The 27,143-nt window shown below is 52.1% G+C and overlaps 2 protein-coding genes across 5 annotated transcripts in view; both read left to right on the top strand.

Moving 5' to 3' along the window:
• The window catches only part of SRGAP2 (SLIT-ROBO Rho GTPase activating protein 2), a 92,553-nt gene extending 85,057 nt beyond the window's left edge, over nucleotides 1-7,496 (top strand). For all 3 annotated transcript variants that reach the window (XM_082069009.1, XM_082069008.1, XM_082069010.1), the window contains one exon: nucleotides 1,906-7,496. In XM_082069009.1, the coding sequence (XP_081925135.1) occupies nucleotides 1,906-2,289 (384 nt within the window). In that variant the 3' untranslated portion in view covers nucleotides 2,290-7,496. The remainder of the gene's footprint in view (nucleotides 1-1,905) is intronic.
• Nucleotides 7,497-13,054: 5,558 nt separating this feature from the next.
• On the top strand, nucleotides 13,055-27,143 carry IKBKE (inhibitor of nuclear factor kappa B kinase subunit epsilon). 2 transcript variants are annotated; one of them, XM_082069014.1, is made up of 21 exons: nucleotides 13,055-13,268; nucleotides 13,406-13,506; nucleotides 14,256-14,396; nucleotides 14,734-14,863; nucleotides 15,514-15,695; nucleotides 15,977-16,137; nucleotides 16,584-16,694; nucleotides 16,990-17,169; nucleotides 17,619-17,698; nucleotides 18,064-18,128; nucleotides 18,207-18,298; nucleotides 18,957-19,058; nucleotides 20,680-20,755; nucleotides 20,830-20,942; nucleotides 22,246-22,322; nucleotides 22,545-22,584; nucleotides 23,431-23,532; nucleotides 24,955-25,051; nucleotides 25,723-25,826; nucleotides 26,054-26,125; nucleotides 26,824-27,143. In XM_082069014.1, exons 2-21 carry the CDS (start codon nucleotides 13,420-13,422, stop codon nucleotides 26,855-26,857), a joined length of 2,046 nt encoding a protein of 681 aa, XP_081925140.1. In that variant the 5' UTR covers nucleotides 13,055-13,268; nucleotides 13,406-13,419; the 3' UTR covers nucleotides 26,858-27,143. The 2 variants fall into 2 exon arrangements, with proteins under 2 accessions (XP_081925140.1, XP_081925139.1); XM_082069013.1 differs by having other exon boundaries at nucleotides 17,496-17,698.

The following is a 27,143-nucleotide window of genomic DNA, read 5'->3' as shown; positions in this document are numbered from 1 at the left end:
ATGGGGCTCACAGTGGCATCTTTATATGCTCCCAAGGGTCAGTGTGTGATTAGAAACCAACTTTGAACATAATATTGCTCGTTTTCCTTAGTTATTTATTGAGACAAGTGCCGTGAAGTGAGGGCAGGTTGCTGACACGCGTTCCTGCTTTGCAAAGAGCGCTCTCTGCTTTTGGGGCCGACTCCACACAGACAACAGGGGAACCATCTTCCGCAGTTCCTTCTGTGCAGCTTAAAGGGAAAGATGTTCTTGGGACTTTTCCTTATCTTTGCTAATTTTGACCCAGACTGGTTTGAGACAGATTCTCTCTATTCAGAGATCTGTCCCCGTGTCGGAGCCGCCACCGTGGCCACTGTTGTTACCAAAAGCGCGAGGGGCGTCTGTGCGTCCGTCTGCGCTTTCACAGGTAGGATGAAAAGACTGAAAGTCAGATTTGGCCAAGCCACAGCTCCTAATGGGGTGATTTCCCTCTTCCACGAGGGGTCTGTTCTCTCTCCCGCTCCGATGCGCCCGCATGTGCGTCGCCTGCACCGGGACGCGAGGGCTCTGTGGAAAGCCCAGGAATGCCTGGATCTCGGGTTACAAAACCAGACTTCTCTGCCTGGCTCCGGAGTTTGTAGGTTTCCAAAGATACGTGAAAATTAAACATCATTTTTATTGACCAAACGGTACTAAATAAGGTCCGAATAAAAACCTGATACATGCCCTGATGGAAAGTTGTATTTTGCCATTATGAATATCTTTAGCCCATTTATTCCAGTGGGATTATACGCTCTTCTTGTCTTCATATATCATTGTCCTTCCAAGGCTTCACTTGACATAAATCAGTTTCTTTGTTTTTTCAATTAAGCTCTAACCAAAGTTGTTCTGTCTCCTCTTCCTGCCAGAACGTTAATTCCATTGTTTGCACTGGAGAAGAGTCTGGGGAGAAAAAAGAGGAGGGGGAAAAAAAGAAAGAGGAGGGGAGGGCAAAAAAAAGCTGTGTTAAATTAGTGTTTCTCTTTGCCCTGTATTATCTGTTCAAACACCACCTAATAATCGTCACGCCTTTTCCATATTTTCCCTGACTTCGTAAGTAAAATCTGCCTGGCCTCAAGATAGACCGTGAGTGTCAGATTACTGTCTCTGGTTCCTTCCACCATTCCTTGACTGATTTACCTTCCCCACCCCCTGAAAAACCCTCTAAGGAAGCTCAGAAGCTGCAGCCAAGCTGTGAGTCACAGCAGCGCTGAGCTCGGCTGCTCTCCGTGGATCCTCCGCACCAGAGGGCTGTAGCAAGCATGTAGCTCCAAGAAAAGCCACATTTTTATCTCAAAATTCTCTTTATATTTCTTCGTTAATAACTGTGGTGTTTTATAAGAGGCAAGAGAAGTGCTGACTTGAATTTCTGTATATGTTTCTGCTATATTCTGTGTTTTCTAAAACTTTAAAGGGAAGACAACTCAGCAGGAAAAGCAAAGAGGCAGTGAGAGCGCTCAGGGATTTCAGCTTTTGGTGTATGGCCCATCAGCCAGGGGAAAAAAATCATCAATCCTTTCTTTAAGAATTTACCTTCCTGAATCTCGCATGCCTAAAATAAAGGACAAGAATGAGTCCTAACACTCCGAATCACAGGCTTTTCTGCTGGTTGCTGCATTTTGGGATTGTACTTGTCCAAACAGCATCAGGCCCAGTGAAGGACCAGAGTCCCCGTTGATGGAAAATATTACAGCTTATTGGCTTCGGTATATAATGCCGCGTTGTTTGGCGTGGGTTTCACCGTGACACCTAAAGGTCCTTGAGCCACCAGCTGATTCGAGCGTTGGTGTTTAGAGGCTGAAAAGAAACACGCCTTCCCCAAACACCAACTTTTAATTCTCTCTGTCGGGGTGCTGTTATTCACTCCGTTTCTCTTTGCGTTCGCAGGACATTGAAGCGACTATGAACTCTGCTCTGAACGAGCTGCGGGAGCTGGAGCGGCAGAGCAGCGTGAAGCACACGCCGGACGTCGTGCTCGACACGCTGGAGCCTTTGAAAACGTCCCCGGTGGTGGCGCCCACGTCCGAACCCTCCAGCCCCCTGCACACCCAGCTCCTCAAGGACGCCGAGCCCGCGTTCCAGCGCAGCGCCAGCACCGCCGGCGACATCCCCTGCACCTTCCGGCCCGTGAAATCCGTCAAAATGGCCACGCAGGTGAAACCTCCGGCCACGCGGCCCAAACCCACGGTTTTCCCCAAAACGAACGCCACGAGCCCCGGCGTCGCCTCCTCCGCGGCTCAGCAGCCTCCGGACAAGTCCTGTACTGTCTGATAAACTCAGTGCTGCTCCGCGGGTGTAACTGTGTTGTTTCAGACTCCGTTAAAGACGTGAAAAATTCCTATTTAACTTCTTTTTTGAACTTCTGAAGGTCAGTTGCGAACTGCTGCTCACTGCTGAGGACCCTTCCTAAGCAGTGACAACCTCGTCCCACGTACCCGTGAGGCAAAACGCTTCGTGCCACGCAAAGGAAACCCAGGATCAGGTCACTGTGAACCTGAGGAGGAAAATACACAAAAGAAGCAAAGAGTTGGATCTTGGTTTCCAGTTGATGCCTTCGTCAAGTGTTTGGCCACCGAGAGAAATATTTAGTGGCATCATGTTTGGAGTACTGGTGTAGTGACTTCTATATTCCGTGTTTCATTTATCACAGGGAAACAATAGGATAGATTTTAGGCTCTTGCATGTTTTGGTGCCACTGGTTACGTGGAGCTTGGACATGCCCGTTTCTTGTGCATTATTATTATAACTATTACGTCGCCCGCTGGTGCCACGGTGGTTTAAGGGTCAGTCTCGACTTCCATCGCATCCTCTGGTTTTGTTTGTTTGCTTCCCCGTTCCTCCCCCCGAGGCCAAAGCTCTTGGCCATCCAGCCTCAGCCTTTAGTCGACACTTGTCATAAAAAATAGTTTACTCTGGAACACTCTTAGATTTTTGTGGAGTTCAATGTAATATGTGTCTGTGCAAGTATAAACAATCATGTTCCTGAGGTTTAGGAGCATAAGAAAGAGCCCAGTTGTTGCTTATGGACAATCGAGCTGTTTTCTCCCATGTTTCAAAACAGTTTTATTGTTTTTCAGTGTAATTTTCAGCCCATAGGCTACGTTGTGGTGTGCGGTCTCGGGAGACTGAATGTAAAAACAAGCCAACATTTAAAAACTAAGTGTCCTCTGATGGGACTTCACTTACTAACGCACACATTCTTGTTTTGATCATCTATCAAGATGGATCCTTATAAAATCCCAGTTGCGAGCACTGTAAGAAAACGTTGATGGGAAGTTCTCCGGCTTCGTATCTTCTCCCCGTTTCTGGTTCCAAACGCTTCGGCCGGTGGCTGTGACGGCTGTGACGTGCTCTGGGGATCTCTGCTCTCATAGAGCGCTGCAGGAGACGCTGCTGGGGACAGCGGGGACCCCCCGAGCGGCTTCGGTCTCCGTTGGACTCCGCAGACCTGCCAGTTAATCCTTTGTGTTTGTACGGTAGGCAGCAGACGCTTCAGCCGCTAGCAGGCTGCGCAGACTCTTTTGTACTCTACTGACAATTTTCCACAGTGCTAATGTTTATTTAATTTAAAAATAAAATAAAATAGAATTTAGAAAGGCACGTGCCACTTGCAATGGGAAAGAAGATCTCGCAATCCCGCAGGAGAGGAGACCCACTTCACCTTGTTCCCCAACTTTGCTGGGATTTGAGAAAAGGCTGCACATCCTATGCTATATTTTCCTCAAATAAATTCAGGCAAGGACAAGATAAGAAAAGTAGTTTTCCTCTACTATTTAGCTGAGTTTCTCTTAAATTTATGGGTTTCTCACGCTTGGCTCTCTTGTGGCTGCGATGTCGTTTTAATTGGCACTTAGTAATTAAAGAAGAAGAAACGAAGCTTCCGTTTCTAAGAACAATTTCTTCAATGTACTTTTCTGACTCATTCAGGATGTTACCGGGAGGAATGAACAGGGTTTTGCTGTGTCCCTGTCCCTCCCCACGCGCACACCCCCTGTCTCTACAGACCTAACACATCCGTATTAATGATATTTTTCAAAGACCAACTTTCTCTGTGCCCTGAATTAAGAACGTGCAAAAATTGGGGAACACAGGAATATTTGAGTGCAAAAGCTCTTCTTATGGGTTTTCAGCTGATGTGTAGCAGCGGTTCCCCGGGAAGCACCGCGGTACGTGTGTGACTGTCACTGGACCCTCCCCTGTCCCCAACGGTGCGACCTTTGCTCTCAGGGTCTGATGGACTCTCTACCACCAAGGAACCACTTGTTCTTTTGGGGAAAAAAAAGTACAAAAAAAAATAGAATTAAACTTGTAATTTTGTGCTCAGGCAGAATTTTCTGGCATTTACTTTAAGGAGGGAATTTTTTGGTTTTGTTGTCTTTTTTTTGGTCGTGAACGACCGACGTTAATCTGTGTCAAGAGCAGGATCTCTGTAAATTTACTTCGTTACTCATTTGTAATGCCTTATTTTCTTTATATTTTTATGCCTAGCGGTCATGTTTCTAAGAATTAAGTGTCCAGCCACGCACAGCACATTTGGAGGAGATGTTCTTTTCCATCTTCGAGGTCTGAAGTATGAATGGAAATTAGACATTAAAACAAATCAGCAGACTTTCAGGTTACTGTAACAGCAACTGTCTGTATATGAGTTACTGTGCTTATCTCCAGCATCCACAGCTCTGGGACAATCCTACTGTCAAGGGGAATACGCTTAGCAGGATCAACGTGGATTTTTGAGCAACTCAACTGGAATTTTCGGTGTGCACTGTGATGGACACTTCCACTTAGAGCAAGCAATACGGGCAGGCTGGGCAGCGTCCTTCCACGCACTCCGGGTCCGGCCGGCCCGCCGAAAACGCACACGCACGCACAGAGAGGAAAACACACACAGAAATGGGCACGTTGGGCTTGTCTGCTTCACTCTGTGAACACACAAGGCTTTTGCCACGAGTGTTTTATGACCGGTTGTAGGTCGAACTGGAAACGTCGGCGCCGCTCCCCGCAAAACCAGTGGGTACCTTGTGGAAGGGACTGGTGGAGAGTGGACAAGTACCCGGTGGTTTGCTTGGGGAGGTGTCCGTGTTACTTCTTCATATCTTCATATTCAGAAGAAATATTCGCTCTTCCATGGAAATCCTCTTTCATGACTTTTCTGTAACGTTTGTGTCAAATGTAAAGACAAGAAGTGTTTGATAACTGGAATAACGTACGTCTGTTTGATAGTGCTTTGTATGAACAAAGGATTCTTGTTCATCGGATATCGGATTGAAATAATCCAAAGCGAAACTTTTAAAATAAAATGCGATTTTAGGTGATCAATCTTCATCGTTTCTGAAGCTGTAACCTTTTAGGTTTGATTTCCCTGGTCGGGAATTGAGCAGCGTGCTCCAGCGCTTGCCGCCTCTCTATGGCAATCCAAAGGCTCGCAGTTTATCAGTTGTAAATCTGTTCTTCATGTCAAAGCGGTGGGACATGATCAAACTCTCTCACTTTATCTCTACCGGATATTTTATTGCAATGAAAATGATCAAATAATTAGAGTGCACTGTGACAGCAGAAAAAATCGTTGTATATGTATGTATTTTGATACCTGTTCAAAAAGAGTCTTTGGGTTTCCTGTGATGAATACCTCATGTGTTGGGTTTTGGGGGGTTTTGTTGATTTATTTTTATCTTTTATTTTAAAGGCAAGATTGTTCTTGCACAAAAGTAGGTTAAGATAACCGAGTTCTCATAAATTTCTTTATCGAATCCAAACGCTTCAGAGTTTGGCAAGAAATTCCACCTGTCGTGATTCCCACCCCGCGCTCGGCACCGGCTGCGCAGGCGCTTGGACGAGCTCTGGTGATATTAAGAGAAAAGAGGACGTTGCAGATGGAGTTTGCTGCCTTATTTCCCCTCTTCCGTGTGTCAAAACCTCAAGTTCAGCCAGATTTCCTACAGGTTTGGGGATTTGTTAAGCAGTCGAGATGTTCTTCAATAGGAATCTTCAATAGATGTTCTTCACCTTCACGTGAGGGGACACGTGAGGATGATGCTCTTGGCCGGGCGTAGTTTGCTTGTGAATTATGGAAAAATACCCGTGGGGAAAATTTGATGGACTCGTTAAGATGAGATGTTTGCTCAACAGCCTATGAACCGCAAGCTGGGAAAACCGCTTAAAAAAACAAAGAGGAAAATGCAAGTATTTGGGCACTCCCATCACTAATGAGCCCGCCCAGCAGAGAAAATCAGTTTAGGGATTTATCTATCTTGAGATTTTGAGTTTTCACAAAAATAACAAGCGTTTTTATGGATTCTCTGGCCTCGGCAAGCGCCCCCCAAGGCGGTTTAAAGCGGTTTATTGAACAGGCCCGTAGCTCCGCTCAGCGCTGTGCTGGGCGCCGAACCTTGGGATCCCAGCTGACACATCACTCGCAAAAATACCCCTGTCTCCACATCATTCTGCTCGTCTCTGTGCGTGCACGACAACCTGGTACTTGAAAACATAGCAAAATACTTGAGGCGCTGCCTTGTGGCCAGCGAGGCCGGGGCGGTTCGAACCCCCCGCCTCGGCCCGGCCCCGGCGCAAGGCAGATCAATTATTTTCCAGGCCTGGTTCTAAAATAACTTATTTTGGTGGATCTAGAGGTGCCAAAACAGCAATTCAAGGCCTGGAAAATGTAAGTTTGTTGTTTATTTTTTAATGATTCCTGTTATATTTCGTGCTTCCTATGGCATAGATTGAGACAAGAGAGTGTTTTTCAACGATGGGCCAAAAATGAGGTGAGGGCAGAGGGGGAGGCAGCTCCCCGCTGGGTTAATACTTGATCTACCAAGCTTCACACAGGGTAAATATTTAGCAGTTTGCAATGGGAATGATAGACAGACCCTTCCTATGAGCAGCACTTGCTGCTGAAGCGGATTTCACCAGCCTTTTTCTCCAGGCGAAGTCTTGTCATCCGAATAACCAAAGTCCGAGGGGTTGGACCCGCGTGTGCCAAACCGCAGCAATACTTGTGAGCAGCGGGTCCTTCCAAAAACCAGCTCGACGTAGCCAAAATAGGGCAGTTATTGGAGCCATCTGGAGGCGCTGTGGGGGTCACGGTGCTGTCAGGGTTCTGCTGTAATGGGGGAGAAGTTGGGGCGCCAAAACCTCTTGGTCCTGCAATAGCGGGCTCATGCGGCGCATTGGGCCTTTATTAACGGCGGTTGTTTAATGGTGGGATGGAATGTTCTTGCTAAAACTGTTTCCATTGTTTCATGTCTTCTACACCAATATATATATGGTGTATATATTAAACTGTGTAAAATTGTACTTTGTATATATTACTGTACAATATGGAGGTACATCCTTTTTGTTTTATTTTGTTTTTGGTACAGTATTGTACAGTATTAGGAGTCTACATGTTGGAAATGTTAAATCCCTACCGGGGCAACAAAATGTATCCGTTGTCATTAGCAATAGTTTTGGAAAAATAAATGTTTTGGGTATGGTGGAAATCCTGAGCTGTGGCCGCGGGTCCGTGGTGTACGAGACGGGTCCGTGGTGTACAAGGGGGGTCCATGGTGTACAACGGGGGTCCATGGTGTACGAGACGGGTCCGTGGTGTACGAGACGGGTCCGTGGTGTACAAGGGGGGTCCATGGTGTACGAGACGGGTCCGTGGTGTACAAGGGGGGTCCATGGTGTACAGGGGGGGTCCATGGTGTACGAGACGGGTCCGTGGTGTACAAGGGGGGTCCATGGTGTACAGGGGGGGTCCATGGTGTACGAGACGGGTCCGTGGTGTACAAGGGGGGTCCATGGTGTACAAGGGGGGTCCGTGGTGTACGAGACGGGTCCGTGGTGTACAAGGGGGGTCCATGGTGTACGAGACGGGTCCATGGTGTACGAGACGGGTCCGTGGTGTACGAGACGGGTCCGTGGTGTACAAGGGGGGTCCATGGTGTACAAGGGGGGTCCGTGGTGTACGAGGCGGGTCCATGGTGTACAAGGGGGGTCCATGGTGTACGAGGTGGGTCCGTGTCTGCGGGAGGTTCAGCAGCATCGCGACTTCGGGAATTTTGGGGCAATCCTCGGGAGTTTTCTTTGAATAGCGACTGGCACCGGTAAGTAGATGAGGAAGAATCTGCAGGGTGCAGAAATGCAGGATGTTCGTAGGCGCTGGGGGTTGAAGGAGCGTTATCCAGAGCGCTGGGATCTGAATAGAAGTGGCTGGACTGGAGCTTTGAGCAGCCCCATCATGGGCAGAGCCCGCTCGGCCTGCACACACCTACCAGGGGTAACAGGATTCGGTAAAACATCGACTTCCCTTGCAATGACCTGATTTTAAAATGCTTAATCTTCATCATTTTCCTGGACAGGATGGGCCTCCCACTGTCTCTGGGAAAGAGGATTTAAGATTGAGGTTACGGATTGGATCATTATTATTAATATTACTGGCTTTCCCCCACCTCAGTTTTTCAGAGCGCGGTGAGGAAATGGTGTCAGGGGCTGGTTGTTTTGGATTCTTTTTGTTTAGGTTCTGAGGAATTAATTATTTACAGTGAGGTTTGATATTTAACTGAGCTGGTTTGTGCTCTGCTGGAAGTTGGATGGGGACAACAGGTCCCACATCCCCGGGTTGAGCGTCCCTGGGGACCATGGTGAGAGGGGGCTCAGGCAGCCGCCCCCCCCAGGCTGGATGTGTCCCACATCTCCTCTAAAAGCAGCTGCTGTCGGGGATCCAGAGCTGGGAGAGCCCAGGGTGGTTTTGTTCAGGAGTATAGCAGCTCAAATCACAGCAGCCTGACCGGTGGTGGCACAACAAACTGGGGGAGTGGCTGAAAGCACTGGAAGCTGTGCTGCCATCAGAGATCTGGGCAGGCTGGAGAGCTGGGCAGGGAGAAATTTAATATATATATAACAAGGGAAAGTGCAGAGTCTTGAATCTGGGCAGGAACAACCCCAGGTTCCAGTATAAGTTGGGAAATGACCTATTAGAGAGCAGCGTAGGGGAAAGGGACCTGGGGGTCCTGGGGACAGCAGGGTGACCATGAGCCAGCACTGGGCCCTTGTGGCCAGGAAGCCAATGGTACCTGGGGTGGGTTAGAAGGGGGTGGTCAGTAGGTCAGAGAGGTTCTCCTGCCCCTCTGCTCTGCCCTGGGGAGACCACACCTGGAATCTTGTGTCCAGTTGTGGCCCCTCAGTTCCAGCAGGACAGGGAACTGCTGCAGAGAGTCCAGCGCAGCCACCAAGATGCTGCAGGGAGTGGAGCATCTCCCGTGTGAGGAAAGGCTGAGGGAGCTGGGGCTCTGGAGCTGGACAAGAGGACACTGAGGGGGGACTCATTCATGTTTACAGATATCTAACGGGTGAGTGTCGGGAGGATGGAGCCAGGCTCTTCTCGGTGACAACCAGTGATAGGACACGGGGCAATGGGTTCAAACTGGAACACAGGAGGTTCCACTTAAATCTGAGAAGCAACTTGTTCCCGGTGAGGGTGGCAGAGCCTGGCCCAGGCTGCCCAGGGGGTTGTGGAGTCTCCTTCTGTGCAGACATTCCAACCCGCCTGGACACCTTCCTGTGTAACCTCATCTGGGTGTTCCTGCTCCATGGGGGGATTGCACTGGATGAGCTTTCCAGATCCCTTCCAACCCCTCATATTCTCTGGTTCTATTGGGGGGCTGCCGGGCACCCTCAGAGGACAAAGCAGCAGCTGCGCTGGGTATTGGCCTCGAGCCTCAAATCTCTGCTGCAGAGGCTGGTTTTGCTGAAAAAAAAAAAAACAAAAACAAACCCCAAACAAACAAAAAACAAACAAAAATAAAACCAATCAACCAAAAAAATCTAAAACAAAAAAACCCCACAACAACAAAAAACACCCCGAGCCCCCCAAATAAACAAAACAAACCGGATTTCTGTGGCGCTCAGGTCCACTTTGCAGCAAGGTGGGAGAGACCTGTGCCTCTAATGCACATAATACACACAGGTCTTTGCTTGGTTTGTGTTTTTGTGTTTTGAGGTGGGGTTTTTGTTGAGGTTTTTTATTTGTTGGTTTGGTGTGTGTTTTTTGGGGGGTTGGTTTGTTTGTTCGTCATTGTTTTGTTTGTTTTTTTAATGTGGGGAGTCAGTGTGAGTCATTGCTTTCACCACCTCGTGTCTCAGACCCTTAGACCAGCCCCAGCTCATGTCACCAACCCCCCACCCTGTGTGTCCCCGGGTCCCCCGGGTGCTGCTCGATGGGGCTTTGCCACCTCCAGCATCAGCCAAAGAGCCCGGGAACCACCCTCGATAAACCCCCAGCCGGGGAGGATCCACCTTCCCTTCCATCTCAATGGATCTTCAATTAGTCTCCATTGATTTCTGGGAGGCGCAGGTGGCTTCTGGCATGTTTGCTGCTTTGTTGTTTGGGTTTGCTTTGAACAGCCAAAGCCGTGTCTTGGTGAGCGATGGGCGGATGTGGGCCCGCAGCGCTGGGGAGGGAGGGAGGGGAAGGCCATGGGTGCTCCGGGCAGGACCGCGGGGGCTGGTGGCAAAAAGATGTGACGTGCTTGGCTGTGCTGGGACAAACAGCGAAGAAACGCTGAGCTGGGGGTGCAAATGTGTGTGCAAATGGGTGTGCAAATGTGTGTGCAAGCCAGGGCTCTGTCTGTGCCAAGGTCACAGGGACACTGTGGGGCTTCCTCTGTCCCTGTCTGTCCCCAGTTTTGTGTTCCAAACCCCCCAAGGACAAGCTGCCGGCTCCATGCAGAGCACACTACCTTGCCTTTATTTTTTAGGCTTTGCTGCCACCAGCTGGAATAATTATTTTGATCACAAACGTGGTTTCAAGGCCGTGGTTTTGCTCTCCATCGACGGTTTTGATTGCGGGGTGACAATAAAACTGTGGCAGATGTATTGTTAACCTCCTCTTCCCCCGCTTCCCCCTTCAGCCCCTTCCTCTCAACCCTTCTCGCTAAGCACAGGTGATCGGGAGGGAAAGAAGGACAGAGAGAAGAGAGTTGGAAAAATTAAACGTTTTACTAAAATAGAGAAAATAATACAAAATACACAAAACCAATCTGGAAAGTCCCAGCGACTGCAGAGCCGGCACCCGAAGTCCTGGACTGGACTCTGCAGCCAACCGGAGCTGGATTCAGTCTGTCACTGGCCTCAGGTCGCACGGACCACTCGCAAGGTCCTCTCCTAATGTCGCCATAAGGAAAAGGGACAAGATCCTTGTGATCTCCCACTTTTATACGAAGTATCACGTGAATGGGATGTTATACTCAGTTGGTCAGTTCCTTGGTAACCTGTTTCTCGTTGCCCCTCTCGCCAGATGTGCATCTGTCCTTATCAATAACTTCACATTCCATTGCTAAGTTACCAAAACATCGGTGAAAGCTGAAGCACCGTGTGCAGGTCAGAAGCCTCAGAAAACGCCTCAGGATGGCTTCTCTGCCTTAAAAATAAAAAAAAACATTTTTAAAATCGTTGTTTCAGTTTGTTTTTGCAGCAGAGGGCTGAGCCGCGGGACGGGCCCTTCCCTCTCCCGCTGCCCCCGGATGCATTCGGAGCCGAATTTGTGGAACCGCAGCACGATGGCACCGCGGCGGCTCCTTCCCCGCGGGCAGCCCTGGCACAAACCCGGCTGGGATTTCCCCGTGGAGCTTTTACTTGCCCCTCTTCCTTGTGTTTACTGCTCTTATCTGCAAGTTCAGCGTCGGCCTGAGGTGAGGAATGAGCTGCGGTTTATTTCTATGTGGGGAACGGCTTCGCAAGCAGCTCCAGCTCAAATTGAAGACCTTTTCAGTTTTTCCACGTGCTGTGTGACGGATCGATGGTCCCGTCTGGACGGGGACAAGCACAGGCTGAAAGACGTGGTTACCGCATACATAGAAAATAAGGCTGGAAATGACTTCAAGAAGTCACCCTTTCTCTTCCTGTTAGCAGCAAAATGACTTTAATCAAAGTGATTTACAGTTTTGCTTGGTTAGGCTCACGTCACTGCAGATGATGGTGAACTTTGTCCCCGGAATCGGAGATGCCCCTTGGACCAGCTCAGGGCAAGGCCCAGCTCAGGGCAAGGCCCAGCTCAGGTCAAGGCCCAGCCTGTGGCCACGGTTTAGCAGCTCCCCACGGTTTCTCAAGCACCTGGGAAGTGAAGCTCAGCAGTAATGAGATGAGAAGATGCGCACAGAGTTTGCCTGCAGAGCGGTGAAGTGGCGAGTCATTTTGGCACTGATGCACTGGAGATGGGGGATGCCCCAAAATCTCCCCGCTGCCCTTTGCTCATCTTTGAAACTCGAAGCGTTCGCAAGCGCCGGGGCCGTGCTGGATCTGTTGTTTCACACATATGGGGGCTGGGTTTGTGGCCAGGGGAAGGATCAGGGCTGTTTGCTCTCTGTGCACCTGCTTCCTCCCTCTTTTTCTGCTCCTTATGACAGGCAGTTTTACCTGGGTCGGGCTCAAGCGCTGCCCCAGGGGACAGGGAGCTGCCCCATCCCTGCAGCTCCATGTGGGAAACCTCTGGGACCCAAAACTCCTGCAAAGCTGCTCTGGGAGACAAACGGGTTGAGCTAAACCCGCCTGGCCCTGGCACAGCTTGTGAGCAGCACCCGGCGCAGAGGTGGCTCCGCAGAGCCCGACGGTGACAACACCTCATGGCAAACACATCCCCAGGTGCCAGGGGGCAGCCAGGGCCCAGCACTGAAAATCACTTATTTGCAGTGTATTTTTTTTCCCAGTACATTTTATTTTCAGTGCATATCTTCTTTTGCAGTTTTATTAAGTGCAAACCCGCATCTTTGCCCCCACGGGTGTGCAGTGCCCGCCACGGCAAACGAAGGCTGAACACAGACCCTGGATCGGATCCTGAGGTGCCTTTGCCTCCCATCTCCCCACCCCCTGCCGGTCCCTGCTCAGCCCCGTTCGCTGCTCCCGGAGCCCGTTGTGGCCCCATCTGTGAGCCCAACACTCCTGGGGACAGTTGCAACTCTGGAATGTTTTTTCTCGAGCAGGAAGCTGAAGCATTTCCTCCTCCAGCCGCAGCGATGCTTGCCGAGCGGGTTTTGCAATCCCATCGGTTTCTGTTCTCGCGGTGGGGAGGTGCCTCTCGCCACCTTGCAGCTCGGCGTTTGTTTGCTCGTTTTTTTGGTTTTTTTTTGGTGGTGTTGGTTTTGAATTTTTGCATCTGTCAGTGTTTCGCCGCCAGCACCGGCAGCTCCCGGCAACAGGGCGGCCTTGGCAGCGCCGACAGCCCCGTCCATGCGCAGCCCTTCTCCTGGTGCTGCCCGCTCGGCGCTGGCGAGGTAGGAGGGCGGCGTAGCCTGCCAAGGGGAATGTCCTGCGCTGTTGTTTTGCCCCGGGCACCGCCGGGCGAGGACGGATAAACGCCGGGGTTTGGTGACAGGGTTGGCAGAGGTGACCCCTGTGCTTCCCCCCGCAGCGGCACCGCTGGAGATGCAGAGCACCCCAAACTACCTGTGGAGCACCGAGGACCTCCTGGGCCAGGGTGCCACGGCCTCTGTCTACAAAGCTCGCAACAAGGTGAGCGGGAGTGGGGAGGGGAGCAGCACCCCCCCACAAAAGCCGTCCCTGTGTCCCCCCAGCCCTCCTGCCACACGGCTTGGGGATGCCCGTGCTGCCTGTGCTCCCCTTTGCTCGGACCCCCTGGAGCTCCCATTGAGAGTGAACGCTGCTGGCAGCATGGGGGCTGCTTTGGGTTTTATTTCCATTTTTCATTTGGCTCCTTCCCCCCCAGTACCAGCTCAGGTCTGTGGGGTGAGTGCATCTTTTGGGGTGCTCATGGCCGGGTCCCGCTCCCCGGCTGCCGACGCTGTTGCAGAGGGAAGGAGCTGATTTCGGGGGAATGCCCAGAGGTTTTGAAAACCCCGTCCTTGGTGATTTGCATAGTTCATGCAAACACTTGCCGGGGTTGGGATGGAGACTCGCCGCCTCGCCGGCCTTTGAAGCTTATTGAGCGAGTTGTCTCTGCACAGAGATGGCTCAGAGGATGGGCTGGGAGAGCAGGCGGGCGCTGCCAACCTCCGCCCCAGCCGTAAACTTTGTATGGAGCTGAATAAACACGCTGCTGTGTAGCATCTGGGCTTCAGGGACAGAAAGAAAAGGGAGGTGAATAACAGCGGTTTGCCTTTGCAGTGGAGAAAACAGAGGCTGCAGGAAGCCTGCTCAGAAAACACGATATACTGTCAGCATAGTTTGCATCCTGAGCTGATGGAGCCGCTTACGACATGGATGGTGTCACCTTCCATTTCCTTTTTTTCCTCTTTTCCTAGAAATCAGGGGAGCTGGTTGCTGTGAAGGTCTTTAATAACGCCAGCTACCTGCGGCCCCAGGAGGTCCAGATGAGAGAGTTCGAGATGCTGAGGAAGCTGAACCATAAAAACATTGTCAAATTGTTTGCTGTGGAGGAGACGGTAAGTGGGACCTCAGCTCCCAAACCCACCGTGCTGGCTGGGCCAGTAACGCGGGGACACTGGTCAGAGCTGCAGGAGGGGAGCGCTGGTCCCAGGCACCAAACCTGGGGACACTGGTGGCACTGAGTCACTGGGCTGGAGCACGACTGTGACCCGCTGTTGTCCCCTGGCCAGGCACGTGGCACAGCGGGGACATTCCCCAGCACTGGTTTGTCCAAGGAGGAGAAACCTGGGGACACGCTAACCGAGGGAGGGGACCTGGTCCTGTCTGGGGTGGTGACAGGCCACCAGCTGGGACACGGGACCAGTTGAGCCCTCATGGCTGCTCCATCCACAGGGCAGCAGCAAGCAGAAGGTGCTGGTGATGGAGTTCTGCTCGAGCGGCAGCTTGCTGAATGTGCTGGAGGACCCGGCGAACGCTTTCGGCTTGGCCGAGTCCGAGTTCCTCATCGTGCTGCAGTGTGTGGGTGAGTGCAGGGGTCCCTGTGCCCCCCATGGCAGGACAGAGACCTCGTGGGGCTGGTGGGACCCTGTGGATGTGAGGGCTGGGCTGAGCGGTCAGAAATTGCACCTCTGAACATGGTGGGGTTGTGAGCTCTGTGTCCGGGGGAAGCCGGAGGGTTTCTCCTTGACATGACAAGGGATGGTGGTTTTAAACTACAGGAGGGAGATTCAGGCTGGAAATGAGGCCCTGAGGGTGGTGAGAGCCTGGCCCAGGTTGGCCAGAGAGGTGGTGGATGAACCATCGCTGGAGACATCCCAGGCCAGGCTGGACGGGGCTCTGAGCACCCTGAGCTGGTGAAGATGTCCCTGCTCATGGCAGGGGGGGCACTGGGGGAGCTGGGATGGTCCCTTCCCCCCCAGAGTGTCTGACGATTCCTTGCAGACCCGCTCCGGGACGCAGCTGCCGGAACAGGCTGTGCCCTGCAATGGGGGAGCGCGAGGGCCATGCCCTGTTGTGTGCTCACTTATCCTCTCTATTCCACCAGTCACCTTGGTCCCCATTTAAATGCAACCAGCCCTGTGGCTTGTCCCCTCCCTGTCCCTTTTCCTGTCCCTACGTTTAATCAAAGCACGCCAGCCCCGCGCACAAACGCTGCCTCCCCCTTGTGCCCAGTGGCAGGGATGAACCACCTCCGTGAGAACGGCGTCGTCCACAGAGACATCAAACCCGGCAACATCATGCGGCTCATGGGGGAAGACGGGCAAAGCATCTACAAGCTGACAGATTTTGGGGCCGCCCGTGAGCTGGATGATGATGAAAAGTTTGTGTCTGTGTATGGGACAGAGGAATATCTTGTGAGTACAGCGTGTCACCATCTGGGGGTTCCCCTCTTGTCCCCATCCCTCCATCCAACAGCTGAGCAACTTATCAAGATCAGCAGTGGCTTGGAGAGCCCCATTTCACAGGGACCACGGTTTTTGAAGAAGGGCGGCTCAGCATTTTTGTTGTAGAGTTACAGGCGGTGTGTGGTTTGGAGGATCCAGCAGTAGAAGTGGCCAAAGCCAGGGGTCAGCTTCCAACCTGGTACCCAAGGCTCGATGGACGTGTTGGAAGCTGCTCTCTTCTTCACCCGCAGCACCCGGACATGTACAAGCGAGCGGTCCTGCGCAAGCCACAGCAGAAGGCGTTCGGTGTCACCGTCGACCTCTGGAGCATCGGTGTCACCTTCTACCACGCTGCCACCGGCAGCCTCCCCTTTGTCCCCTTTGGGGGACCTCGCAGGAACAAGGAGATCATGTAGGTACCGTGTCTGACTGGGAGGGACGGGTGATGCTGCGTGAGGAGGTGGGACCGTGGCTGGTGGCCCTGGGGGCTGCAGGACAACCTGGCTGTGCCTTGGTACAGCTCAGAAAGCGCTGAAACGTGGCTGAGTCCATACTCTGTGCAGTACGGAGAGCGTGCATGTGTGGTGTGTCAAAAGACCCCATACACCATATTTGCCCTCAAAATGCATCCTTGAGACTTTGTGGCTAAACAGCTGGAAGAAGAGGCAGCGTTAACATTGCCTTGAGACCTTTTGACTGCTTCTTAAAGTATTTTCCCTTTGTGCCTTTTTATTCTTTCTGTGAGTCATGTCTTTCCCACCCCATCCCTGCTCTGCCCTTTCCCTTTGCACTGAACCCAAGGGATGTGGTGCCCAAACACTCGGCTCCTTTCCCCTCCAAACAATTTCCTTTCAACAGGTATAAAATCACCACCGAGAAGCCTCCCGGAGCCATCGCGGGGGTGCAGAGGCAGGAGAACGGGAGCATCGAGTGGAGCTACGAGCTGCCCGTCACCTGCCAGCTCTCCACGTGAGTGTCCCTTGGGCTCGGCTCCTGCTGCAGGTCTCCTGTCCTGGCACCACGGCTGGAGGGGACATCCCTCCTCAGATGGTGCAGGAGGTTTTAACGAGGCAGGTGAGCTTTTCACCTGCAGGTTTGACAGCTCTCGGACCAGGTCTTGGCTTTACAGCTGGGAAAAGAGGGTGCAAGACCAGGCAGAGGGTCCGTTGGTGCAGGAATTTAGGCTGCATCTCTCCCTGGTCTCGCGGGTCACTGCATTTCTGGCTCAGGGTCTGTGCAAACATCTCTTCTGCCTTTGCTGCAGGGGGCTGAAGGACCAGCTGATCCCCATTTTGGCTAACATCCTGGAGGTGGACCAGGAGAAATGCTGGGGATTCGACCAGTTTTTCGCAGAAACCAATGACATTTTGCACAGGATCGTGGTTGACGTCTTCTCCCTGCAGCAGGCTTCCCTGCATCGCATCTACATCCACTCCTACAACACGTAAGGCTGTGGTAAAAGAGAATTTGGGGATGAAGCTCAGGAGCCTCAGCCCCTCATTTCAGTAGGTGAACCTGGGGGGAGCACCCACTTAAACCTGGTTAAAACAAACCAGGATCAAACCACCTTTTGCTGGGAAGCGCATTAGCTGGGAACCCTCAGCTCCTGCTGTGGCACACGGGGAGCCCCAGGGAGGTTTTCTGAGGGGCTCTGCTGACCTCGGGGGATATTTTCCTCTGAGAAGAAGGCAGCAGGTTGTCAAAGTGACAGAAACCTGAGTGTTCACCTCATTGCTTATTCCACATCCTTTCGTTTCTTTTTCCTTTTAGTACCACCAAGTTTTTAGATGCTGTCTTCAAGCAAACAAGTATCGTCCCTCACCACCAAGAATATTTTTTTGAAGGTCATCTGTATGAGCTGGATCCTAATCTACAAGCTGATCATTTCTACAGAACCACAGAGAACAACCCTCTGACCTTGCTGAGCACCGCGGAGCACCCAGAAGAGGTGGTAGGAGTCAGATACAGAGACCGTGAGTACCGCTGGCTTGGAGATGCTCATGGCATGGAGGGTGGGTTCTGTAAGAGAGATTGGCTTAGATTTTAATCTTAATAGACTGCAATGCACAACAGGAGGTGGAGGGGTTATGGTGCTGGAGCAGGATTAGGAGGTTTCAGGGTGGTTTGGCCCAGCTGGTGCAGTTTGTGCCTTCGTCCACATTTCCAAAATATCTTGGAGAGCTGCACTAAGCCTCCAGCATCGCAGCCGCTCTTGTGCATGAAATCCCGAGTGGCTGTGGGGTTTCCTTCAGTGGGAGTGAGACATCTCCATGGGTCCCTGGCTAGGGGGCTCTGCTCTGGCTCCCCAAAGCGCCATCCCCGCCTTCTGTCTTTCCAGCCGCACTTGACTTTCCAAAGTTCGTCCCCAAGGTGGACGTGGTGGCCGATTGCAGCGCGGCCAAGGTGAGTGGGGGTTCCCGCACCCCCGGGGGAGCCCCGGCCCTGGGGGCGCATCCTGGGGTGCTGCCCTTTGCTTTGCAGAGCGCGGTGGGCGCCGGGTACCAGACGCTGCGCATCGCCCGGGCCCTGCGGCGCTGCCGGGAGCTGCTGGCCAGAGCTCTGCACTGGGTGATGTGAGTGCCGGGGCCACCGCGGGCACGGCGGGGTGACCCGTCCCTTCCCAGCACCCAGAGATTTGCGTCTTGGGATTTAAACCGCTGGGGGTTTCTTCTCTTGGAGACAGTACAGGACCTGCTGGGATGTGGGCGTGGGGTACGGGAGGGAGCACAGCACCATGGCCGCTGTGTTGGGCTGCAAGGGGGCTGGACCTCCATGACAATACCACACTCGGTGTTGTGAGGACGCTCCTGTCCCCATTTGCTACTTCTGAGTCACATTTTTTTCAGTTTAGGACATGCCGAGGAAAACTACATTAATTATTATTAGAATTAATACAGATAAATATGTATAATATTATTGCATTACATAGTATGTTACAGCATTATAACATACTATGTTATATTCTGTAAAATAATAATAATATTGTGCATTTTCACTATCCTACCCATTTAATTCGAGGCAGAAGCTTCTTGCGCAGCAGCAGAACAGTGCCCAGGGGTGACAGCCCCCCCTGCCCAGGACCTGCACCCAGTTTTACTTGCATCCAGCCCCCCATTTTCCCTTGAGGAGCCACCAGCTCCATCCTCACCCCCCACCACACACGGCCAGCCCTGGGATGGAGGTCAGGCTGTGGGGAGCACGTGTTGGACGGGTTGTTTTCTTTCTTGGCAGCGGGAACCTGAAAACGGAGTGTTCGAGGATTTTGGAGCAGAAGAGAGGGGCTTTTTCCGTGCTCGCCTGCCTGCAGCTCACAGAGGTGAAGACTCATGTGCTGTAAGTCTGGCTTTGCAGCCACGGGGATGCAGGTGGCACCAGTGCTGCCCTGAGGCTTGTGGTCCCTCAGTTCCAGCAGGACAGGGAACTGCTGCAGAGAGTCCAGCGCAGCCACCAAGATGCTGAAGGGAGTGGAGCATCTCCCGTGTGAGGAAAGGCTGAGGGAGCTGGGGCTCTGGAGCTGGACAGGAGGACACTGAGGGGGGACTCATTCATGGGGATCAATATGGAAAGGGGGAGTGTCAGGAGGATGGAGAGAGGCTCTTCTCGGTGACAACCAGTGATAGAACAAGGGGCAATGGGTTCAAACTGGAACACAGGAGGTTCCACTTAAAGATGAGAAGAAACTTGTTCCTGGTGAGGGTGGCAGAGCCTGGCCCAGGCTGCCCAGGGGGGTTGTGGGGTCTCCTTCTCTGCAGACATTCCAACCCGCCTGGACACCTTCCTGTGTAACCTCATCTGGGTGTTCCTGCTCCATGGGGGGATTGCACTGGATGAGCTTTCCAGGTCCCTTCCAGTCCCTGCCATTCTGGGATTCTGTGATACGGGACTCTCAAAGGTGCCTCAATAATCAGAAATAAATAGAATTTCAGGAGTAAACTGGTAGCTGGAAGGTAAGAGGCCCTTCACTGTATGTGGAGGCTGCAGGAAATGAGCCGCCCTGGCTGTTTCTCCCTCTTTGCTTCAGTTTTTAATGGAGCCCAGAATTAGCCCTTGCTCCCTGGCTCCTGCTCCAGGGTTTTCAGCCTGTTCCAGCCCCCGAGCTGCAGAATAAATGCGAGAAGGAGCCAGGGGACTGCTGCCAGCTCGTGGGAACAGGAGAAAGAGCCAGCGCTGCCAGCAGAGTTAAAATAACAGGCGGGTGGCACCAGCTGCGCATCGCGCTGTGTCCTGCTGAGCTGGCATCCGCCCGACCGCACCGTACATGATGAGATAGCTCTTATTTCCATTCCAGAGGCTCCATTTGAGGCTGAATTATGGACCAACCCTGGGCTGTCCTCGCCATAACCAACGCACCATTCCCACATCCCCCCACCCCAGGGGAAGCTGAACCCATTTTCTCTAAAGCAACCCACGATTGTGTTGCTTTGTAGTGGAAAACTCATTGCTGCTGGGTTGCTCTTACTCTTTTCAGTTCAGCAAGTCTCTTAATTTCCATTTCATCTCAAAAGACAGGGACACGCGGTTCCCGTTGGCTGCAGCGCGGGGCTGCGGTGCCAAGAGCACGGATGCTGCAGCTGGATGCTGCTGCCCATCCAGCCCTTCCAACATGGGCCGGAGCGGGAGGATTTCTGCTGACTTGGCTCCGCGTTACACCCTCGTGCCAGCTGCAGGCAGGCAGAAAACATCGGACCTGGCGTAAAGCCAGCGGATACAAAGCCAATAATTTTGGAATCAATTGGGAAAAAACAGGGCGAGTTTTTACCGGATCAGCACTTTGCATCTTGCGCCTCAGATCTGGCACCCGGAATTCAGATTTATTGCCTGAGCAAATCACAGCCTGGCCCTCCTAGGAATGCTGATGCTGCCTCCACCACGGCATGGATTTTCTCTGCCCAGGTGACAGCTGCTTCTGGCTGATATTCTGCTTAAGGAATGTTCTTTGTCGAACTCTCTCCAGGTACGAGGCCGCTCCTGGAGGCAGCGGGGTGCCGGCTCCGAAGGACGTGGCCGTGGTGAAGACCAGGCTGCAGACGGTGAGTCCGTGCGGGGCCGGGAGCATCCGCAGCGTTCGGAGCAGTCGCCTCCATCCTCTCCTCCCCACCTGCAGGTCTCCGAGGAGCTCTCTCAGTGCTCCCACAGCATCTTTGACTTCCAAGGGGTGCTGAACGGCATTTTGTCTGAACTGGTGAAGCACAGGCAACAAGTGCATGAAGACAAAAGGTTTGTAGTGCCAGCTTGAGCAAAATCCCTGCCAACGCTTTGCTGGATTGAGCCGACATCCCTGGGACAGTCCATCCCTGAGAAAGTGACAGAACAGCTTCTCCTTGGTGCCATCTCAAGGCATATCAGGGATAAGAGGGTCATTAGGGACAGTCAACATGGCTTCACCAAGGGGAAGTCGTGCTTGACCAACCTCATTGACTTTTATGAGGACATAACAAGATGGATGAATGATGGCAGAGCGGTGGACGTGATCCACCTTGACTTGAGTGAGGCATTGACACAGTCTGCACAGCATCCTCACAGCTAAACTGAGGGATGCGGTCTGGATGAGCGGGGAGTGAGGTGACTGCGAACTGGCTGAAGGGAAGAAGCCAGAGAGTCGTGGTCAATGGGGCAGAGTTCACTTGAGGCCTGTATCTAGTGCAGTGCCTCAGGGGGCAGTGCTGGGGCCTGAATTAGTCAATATATTCATCAGTGATTTGGACAAGGGAATAGAGTGACTGTCAGCAAGTTTGCTGATGACACCAAGCTGGGAGGAGTGGGTGACACTGGAAGCTGTGCTGCCATCAGAGACCTGGACAGGCTGGAGAGCTGGGCAGGGAAAAATGTAATGAAATAGAACAAGGGCAAGTGTAGAGTCTTGAATCTGGGCAGGAACAAGCCCAGGTTCCAGTGTAAGTTGGGGAATGACCTATTAGAGAGCAGCGTAGGGGAAAGGGACCTGGGGGTCCTGGGGACAGCAGGGTGACCATGAGCCAGCACTGGGCCCTTGTGGCCAGGAAGCCAATGGTACCTGGGGTGGGTTAGAAGGGGGTGGTCAGTCGGTCAGAGAGGTTCTCCTGCCCCTCTGCTCTGCCCTGGGGAGACCACACCTGGAATATTGTGTCCAGTTCAGAGCCTGGCCCAGGCTGCCCAGGGGGGTTGTGGAGTCTCCTTCTGTGCAGACATTCCAACCCGCCTGGACACCTTCCTGTGTAACCTCATCTGGGTGTTCCTGCTCCATGGGGGGATTGCACTGGATGAGCTTTCCAGGTCCCTCCAACCCCTGACATTCTGCGATTCTGTGATGTCGCCGCATGGTCCCAAACAGCCGTGCACAGCCCCTCGCTGCAAACGGCTTCTAATAGCCCTGTGCACGCACGTGGAATATTGCGTGACGCCCCTGTGTACAGCTGTGGGTAGCAGCAGTGTTCAGCTTTCACCCCAAAGTGCTCATTTCACCCCAAAGTGCTCATTTCACCCCGAGCTCATCCCCTTCCTCTTGTGGGGTCTCACGGCTCCTTCCCTGTCCCCGTCTCAGCATCCAGCAGATCGAGTGCTGTGTGGAGAAGATGCAGCTGATCTACAAGCAGTTCAAGAAGGCCAGGACGTGTCTGCGTAAGTGACGGGAGCTGCAGCGGGAATGTCCCTGTGCTGCCCAGGTGGAAAAAGTGCATTATTTCATTTTGCTGGTTTCGTAGTTATTTCTGTGATGGGACAGTAGCCCCAGGGGCTGCTGCCCTGAGACGCCCCTTGAGTGACCTGTGTGTGTTGTGCAATTGCCTGTTTGTTGGATTACGAACAGGAAAACGTATGGTGACTGGTGTCTTTCCTCCCCAGGGCTGAGCTACAACGAGGAACAAATACACAAGCTGGATAAGTAAGTCCCAACCCTCTCCCATTTGTAGGACCTGCCCCACACTGCGGCCAGGCAGGTGTTTGGTGTTACTGATCAAATTCCAAGGGGATGTCAAACATTCCCGTGTCACTAAGGGGCACCTACAAGCATCTTCTGTGATGGCTCATTGGTGCAGAAGCTTTCAGAGCAAAGTTCTCAAGCCACAAGTTATAATATTTCAGGCGATGATGCAGAAAACCTCTGCAGACCTGGGGCCAGGGAGCTGCTCTTGGGCCAAATCCCCGCGCTGGGCTGCGGGATGAGCACCTTTCAGGCTGTGGTTCACTCCGTTTGTAGCCGTTTGTTCACTGAGATGTGGATTTAGGACGTGTCTGTGCTTTCACATCTGCTGTCGGTGGGAGTGAAGTGCCTGATGGCTTTTGTACCTTTTAAAAATCCTCCTTTTGGTTTCCACTGAAACCCAGTGAACACAGCACGGAGAAGAAATGAAATGCACACTTCAATATCTACCAAGGGTGGTGAAATTTAACAGCCGGCTCCGTTACGTTAACTAATCTTCAGTCTAACCCTGGACATTTGCTTTAAACTCCAAGGCAAAGTCTTCTCCAAGTACCCCAGGGGTGGGGATGAGGCCTGGCTGGGGTCCCTCCCCCGCTCCCTAAATCCCCCTCTCCATCACAATTAGCTTTTGTTTTCTTTATGTTTTTCCATGTTTTCTGATGCAAAATTCACCACTGAGCATCCAGTCCCTCTTTCTCCATTCGGGGGTCAGCTTTAGGTCTCCTGCCATGGGAGCTGTGATGTTCATTTTCATTTAAGAAAATAAGTGGGTTTGATTTATTTATGTTGTTTCTCTCCTGGTTTTAGGGTGAATTTAGGGCACCTGGCCAGGAAGGTTCTGTTGATTTTCCAGGACGACTGTGTCCAGCGGTACCAGGAGGCTCTGACCCTCCACGGCAGCAGGATGAGGTACCAACATCTCCCGGGGTTTTGGGATGGGAGAGGGGACTTCCCAGTTACCCACCAACAACAGGACTTACAGATTTGCCCCCTGGGATGCAGATGGAGATGTTACTGCTGCTCAGGGGCTTGTAAAGGGGTAATAAGACCTTTAGGTGATTGCTAGAAATCCTGCTCTGTGTGCTGGTTCTTATTTATTTCTACCCTGTTGTTTCAGGTTATATTTTTATAAAAAGCCCCCTAAACTTGCAGCTCGAACTCAAGCAGTGGTTTCCTCGCTCCCTGATGGGGATGGCTTATTCTATCAGGACAGAATTGTTATTGAGACAAAGAGATCTACTTATTAGGATGGTTTTCTGTTAAATGGCGTTTGGGGAATAATGCAAAGAGCAAATTACCTCGCCATGACTGAGCACAACGCAAAGAGCGGGGGCGAGGGAAAGAGGATGTTGCAGAAATGCAATTCTTATTGCAAAGTTGCTTTTACAGAGCGGCACCCGTTCCTCTGTGTGAGCAGGGGGAGAATGATTTTCCATAATGCCTTAGAATTAAACCTGGCTTTTGACGCGGTGCCTATTCCTGATGTGGAGTAGTCCTGCGTCAGATTTACTAGGGGAAGGATTTTTAAGCTACAAGTTTGTCCTTGTCCCTGTCCCATCCCCACCTTTTCCCATTTCAGCCTCAGTCCCAATCTCCACTAAATCAGGGCGTTTGCCTTCGCTCCAAGGGAGGAGAAAAACCTTTTTGTGTTTTGCTAGAGCGTATTTGTACCTGTTTTTCTGCCCTTAGGGAGACGGTGCCGTGAGTCACAACTGGGTATTTTTAATGTATTGCTCTTTCAGTTTTCATTGTCCTGTTTTGAGTTTCTTCCTTCAGTTTGTGGTGTGGTGGCTGTTTTTCTGGGAGGTAACCATTCACCATAAATATTCTTTCCTTTTTAAAGCCAATCCAAACCTTTTTATCACACATCTCCCAGCGTTCCTCACCTCCACCCCGGGATCTCTCGCCCTGTCAGGGTCTGGTCGAGGGGGAACTTTTCTGGCCTTTATAGGCTTCAATGTGAAAGGAAACCATGCAAAACCACCCCAAAAAACTACAAACCCAAGGAGCCTTTTTGAGTCCCCACAGGGGACAGAGGATGGGGCACTTATGGGAGAAGTGATGGGCTTGAGCTGTCTCTCATATAAGCAACACTTGCCTTAATTAATTTGCTATTAGTGTTGTTTGGATAATCTCGCCTGCAGTGGCTATTAGCAGTAATTACAACGCTGTTGTGACTCGCTTGCTTTCCTCCAGGATTTTCACTTAGGTCCAGAAGCATCTGCAGAAAGCGATACAAAAATAAAACAAGCACATAAAACCAGAAAAAGGGAACGTCCCACGCTGCTGCTGATCATTGACTGGAAACGTTGCCATCGTTTTTCTTTCTAGGAAAGTCTACGAGATAAAGAAGCATCTGAAGACGCTCAGCAACCGCATCAGCGCCTGCAGCGTGGAGATGACGGAGTGCCAGGACTGCCTGCACAGCGTAGGTGCCCGCGGATGCTGCTGCAGCATCTCCCTGCTCCAGACGTGGCTCTGCTCCCCTCTCCCAGCACCCGCCACGTGCATCAGTAGGGAAACACCAGAGTGGTTTGAAATGGCTTTTTAAACAAGAAATTGTTGGCCCTGAGGGTGGTGAGAGCCTGGCCCAGGTTGGCCAGAGAGGTGGTGGCTGAACCATCCCTGGAGACATCCCAGGCCAGGCTGGACGGGGCTCTGAGCAACCTGAGCTGCTGAAGGTGTCCCTGCTCATGGGACATGGGGGAGCCAGAAAGGTCCCTCCAACCCAAACTGTTCTATGATCTTGCTGCAGTTTTTTGTGATTGATCCACACTGGCCATCCTGCTTTCCACCACTGTGGAGAGCGAGGAATGGGTCAAGTTTTGGCAGCGGCACTGGGGTATCTCTACCCAATAAACAGGAATTGCAGCAGTAGAAAAGATGATGCTTCACCTCCAGCTCTCATGGTGGGCGATCGGACAAACTGCAGCGCAGCCGCCTGGTAGATGCCCCGGTGCTTTGGTGCTTTAGTGTTGCTCGTTCTGCAGAGGTGGATGTGCAGGGGTGACTGTGGAGGTGGCATTTCCCAGGGGCTGTGTCCCAGGGCAGACACCGCCAACAGCCACTGCTGGGGCTGCCACAGCTCTGTGTCCTCAGGCTCTGGACAGGTTTCTCCAGACGGAAAAACGGAGTTTGGCCTCGGTTCCTCCCGCGCCTTCACCCGTCCATCTGAGCCAGGCACGCCAGGAGATGGCTTTTCGGTGAGTCACTTGAAGAGGGTTTTGTGGACAGCCCAGCTCCCCCGGGACAAGCGGGACTTGCTCATCCTTTGCACCAGCAGCTGGGTGAGCGATGGGGCGAGGGCTCTGTGTCCGCAGGGCTGGGACTGGCTGTGTTAACCCTTCACCGCTGCGCACCCATCACCCCGCTGGGTGCTGTCCTGTTCAGTGATGGTGGGGTGCTGAGGGGCTGCCTGTGTCCCCGGCAGGATGCAGGAGCTCCTGGAGCAGATGAGGTCGGTAACTTGTGATCTCCAGTTCAACAACGGCATCATCGAGCGGTAAGAGCACCCAGAGATGGGGATTCCTGCCCCTGACACCCTGTGCTGCCCCAGGAAGGGGCAGTGGGTCCAATGGGCTCCCTGGGAGCTGTACCGAGCACAACCCCAGCTTCTCCTGGGCTGGCTCACAAGGGGGTTCTAATGGAACCAAGTTTACATCATGATCTGGCAGCAGAAGAGAGTTTATCGTTCTTGGAAGTTTAAGCATGATCTCCTGCAAATGCTATGTCGTGTCTACGCCCTCTTTCCAGCCTTTTTCATGCTCAGCACCGGCAGCTGCTCGCTGCCACGGAGAAGTGGGTGTTTTCCATTTCTGGCTGAAACTCTGTGCAAAATCCAGCATCCTACTGCTGACAAACCGCCCCCCCCGGGTTTCTTCCTCTGCAACCTTTTTTGAGGATCTCAATGCAAATCAACAGTAGGAATAGGCACATCAAAATGTCAAAGAGATTCAGATCAGATTTTTGAAAGAAAAAAGGAATTGGTGATTGACCCCAGCCCTGTTTTTATAGGAACAATTATGTTATTGCAGCATGTGCACTGTGAATAAGGGGATAAGAAAAGGTCGGGTATGCTTTCAGTATGAAGAGACACTGGAACAAGCCCAGAGATGGGTGCCCAGCCCAAATTATATTTTGGGACTGCATGAGCCCAGGTGACCCCTCTCCAGCCTAAAGCCGTCGGTTTTGTTCCTGCAGGTTAAACCGGGCTGCCCCCACACCCGGTGTTTGAGAAACGTGCTGAATTTGCAGTTGCTGAAGCAAACGGCTTTGGACAGCAAGGAACGCGTCCAGCACTTCGGGTCCGGAGCCACGGAGACGTCTGCTGTCGATGTTTGAGGAGCTCTCTGTGTCCTACCTCTCCGCTCCAGCACTTTTGCACAGTTCACCAGCATTAGCTCTGAGTGGCTTGGAAGCCTTGAAGAATTTGATGAGAAAGTGTTTGTTTGTTTGCTTGTTTTGTTTTGTTGTGTTTTTGTTTTTAATTATTCCTTTTAAAAAGTGCTTGAAGGACTTCA

This window comes from Streptopelia decaocto (assembly GCF_964273445.1).
Source record: "Streptopelia decaocto genome assembly, chromosome: 19".
Classification (NCBI taxonomy): domain Eukaryota; kingdom Metazoa; phylum Chordata; class Aves; order Columbiformes; family Columbidae; genus Streptopelia; species Streptopelia decaocto.
This window is presented reverse-complemented; position numbering and strand designations above follow the sequence as displayed.

Excerpts from the sequence above, each read along its gene's own strand:
- IKBKE (XM_082069013.1), top strand. The coding sequence starts at position 13,420 with ATGCAGAGCACCCCAAACTACCTGTGGAGCACCGAGGACCTCCTGGGC. Across the intron at positions 13,507-14,255 it reads TCTACAAAGCTCGCAACAAG|AAATCAGGGGAGCTGGTTGC; the intron begins GTGAGCGGGAGT and ends CTCTTTTCCTAG. Across the intron at positions 14,397-14,733 it reads TGTTTGCTGTGGAGGAGACG|GGCAGCAGCAAGCAGAAGGT; the intron begins GTAAGTGGGACC and ends CTCCATCCACAG.